At 43.2% G+C, this 2618-nt stretch overlaps 1 protein-coding gene across 1 annotated transcript; it reads right to left on the bottom strand.

Moving 5' to 3' along the window:
- Positions 1-1192: 1192 nt before the first annotated feature.
- O0I10_013252 (uncharacterized protein) lies at positions 1193-2584 on the bottom strand (the record flags this gene model as incomplete). Its single annotated transcript, XM_058493053.1, has 3 exons — positions 1193-1546; positions 2401-2481; positions 2546-2584. 3 exons carry the CDS (start codon positions 2582-2584, stop codon positions 1193-1195), a joined length of 474 nt encoding a protein of 157 aa, XP_058336181.1.
- Positions 2585-2618: the final 34 nt, after the last annotated feature.

Genomic DNA, 2618 nt, shown 5'->3' with positions numbered 1-2618 from the left:
TTGCCTTGCCGCTGCAGATGCAAATAAAAGGAAGTGTCCAATAGGTGTTACAGTAACGAAAACCATCGAACGATGTAATAAGGCAAGCTGACACTGAAGGATGCTGTCGACGTTGCTCTTTGACCCTGACGAGATTCACCAAAATACAAGTAGTTTGCTGAATAGCACACATACTATAATAAAAGAGGGGGGTGGTTGGGATTGGAGCCAAAAAACGGGTGACCTACTATTTACCAATGAGAGCCATATGAATAAACCCCTGTTGACAGCCAATGATAGCTGCATCCATCAAGAATCCAAAGGGCACAAGACTAATAGCTCGCTGAATAACCCACATGAAAGAGGGTGTTAGTAGGCATTGAAAGAAAGAATGGGTCATTATTTACCAATGACAGCCTCATCCATAGAAATCCCAATGCACCAGAAGACAAGTAGCTTGCTGAATATCCCACATACTATAGTAATAGAAGAGGAGGTTGATTGGGATTGGAGCCAAAACACGGATCATCCACTATTTACCAATGACACCCATAAGCACGAAAACATGTCGACATTCAATGACAGCTTCATCCATAGAAATCCCAATGCACCAGAAGACAAGTAGCTTGCTGAATATCCCACATACTATAATAAAAGAGGAGGTTAGCAGGCGTTGAAGAAGAGAACGGATCACTATTTACCAATGATACCCATGTATGCACGAAAACATGTCGACATTCAATGACAGCCTCATCCATGAAAATCCCAAAGAACCAGAAGACAAATAGCTTGCAGAATAGACCACATACTATAGTAAACGAAGAGGTTGGCAGGCGTTGTAGAAACGAATGGATCACTATTTACCAATGATACCCATGTATGCACGAAATCCTGCTGATATCCAAATCTAGCTGACTCTTGCAATCATTCTCTTGCTGATAAGCCCGCTACGTTGGCACCCGGGTTGTAAGCGATGGAACGATACTTGATGGGAATATACAGTGAGAAGGTCGAATAATACTTGTACCACCAAAGATAGCATACTTACACGATGCCGAAGAGCCCTTGCAATGAGCGAGAACGAACCAATGTGCTGCCCAAGACCACGTGCAAATCGAAAAATCATCAATCGAAAAGCCCAAACCAGCATCCTAGCTGCGGAAGGGAGTACACTCAGTGATATAGCCGATATGAATGAGATACCAATCCTTTTTCATTGGGTATGGAATGCAGCTTGACGATGAAGTCCTTGACGAGATGCATGAATGACCTTGGTAACACAAAAGATTTGAACGCGGGCTCTCATTGCTTGTTGATGACATGATCCATCCATAAGACACGTATAGTTGTAGAAATCCATCAAAGGAATTGCCGATAACCAGAACCACCAAGAGATAGAAAGGTTGCTGATATCAAAGATATACAAGTTGTTCCTTGCTGCTGATGTGATCAATCGATAAGAGAACTTCATTTCAGGACGCCCACCAAATTGCCGATAACGAGAAAACCAGATAATGGGATAAAGCTTGATATGGATGCTGTTACTTGTTGCTGATACAATCCACTCCTAAAAGACGTTCATTGGCTGACATTCTCCAGAGGAATCGCCCGTTGCTTGGTAACCAACCACCCGAGACGCAATAAAGGTTGACACCACCAAAGACATAAACACTTTCCCATGGCTGACATGATTCACCTATAAAAGATGCACCATAAACAATTGTCCAAACCCATCGAATAATACTTAGCAATCATAGCTGTGATCTTGTAAACTCCAAAGCACCAAAAGACAAGCAGCTCTTTACAATGGTCCCTCTAAATAATGGTAGGCGTTTCAGCAAAGGTCTCCAAAAAGCATGAGAGTCATACATACCTGAATCACGCAATCATCACCCGCAGACTTGGGAACGAAATTGGCCATCAGGATGTAAAGTAATAATAAAAGCGCACAGCCAAAGAAAGATCATAGTACCGGCACTGTCCAGTGGATCGACGCGATGAAGTGCATCAATAGAGATACCATCTTCTCTCTAAAGGCAAGGAGATCAATAGCCGTAAAACGATGGAGCCGTGCGAACAGAGGATGCATTTTTAAATCCCTGAGGCCGCAACATGAGTCGCACTGTCCCCGGGCACAACATGTAGAGCTCCACAGGAAAGTGTAGTACAATGACGTCCTTGACATGCAGCCTTGATAATAATAGCATCACCGAAAGAGGCTCTTCCACTGTATGGCGTTTGGTAAGTCCACTTGAATCCAACCAATCCCACAATGAACCTCTTACCTTGTGGTATTTCTCAATAGCATCATTGCCTCACATAAAACCGTATCTCCATGTCATCCATATTATCTTGCTGCTGTTTCACTGTAAGTCTTGTTAATTAACAGGTTTCGCTTTGTAGATCCAACACCATGCATACCATTGAGCCAACCATACAGCATTCTTGCTTTGAGACCAGTGTCTTGTTGCTGCCAGAGATACCACCATCCAACATGTTCACCTACCATAAATGCAATGTGAGATAAGAAGCAAACCCAATCCACACGCTTTTGTTGTCAGCATACCCAAAAGAGGCAATGTGAAGACGTCTTGAGAACTCTCATTGTGGACAACTCGGTAAGGAAGGCACACGACGCC

Source organism: Lichtheimia ornata, assembly GCF_029851405.1.
Source record: "Lichtheimia ornata isolate CBS 291.66 chromosome Unknown scaffold00364, whole genome shotgun sequence".
NCBI lineage: Eukaryota > Fungi > Mucoromycota > Mucoromycetes > Mucorales > Lichtheimiaceae > Lichtheimia > Lichtheimia ornata.
Note: the sequence above shows the minus strand (reverse complement) of the source record. Positions and strands in the feature narration are given on the sequence as shown.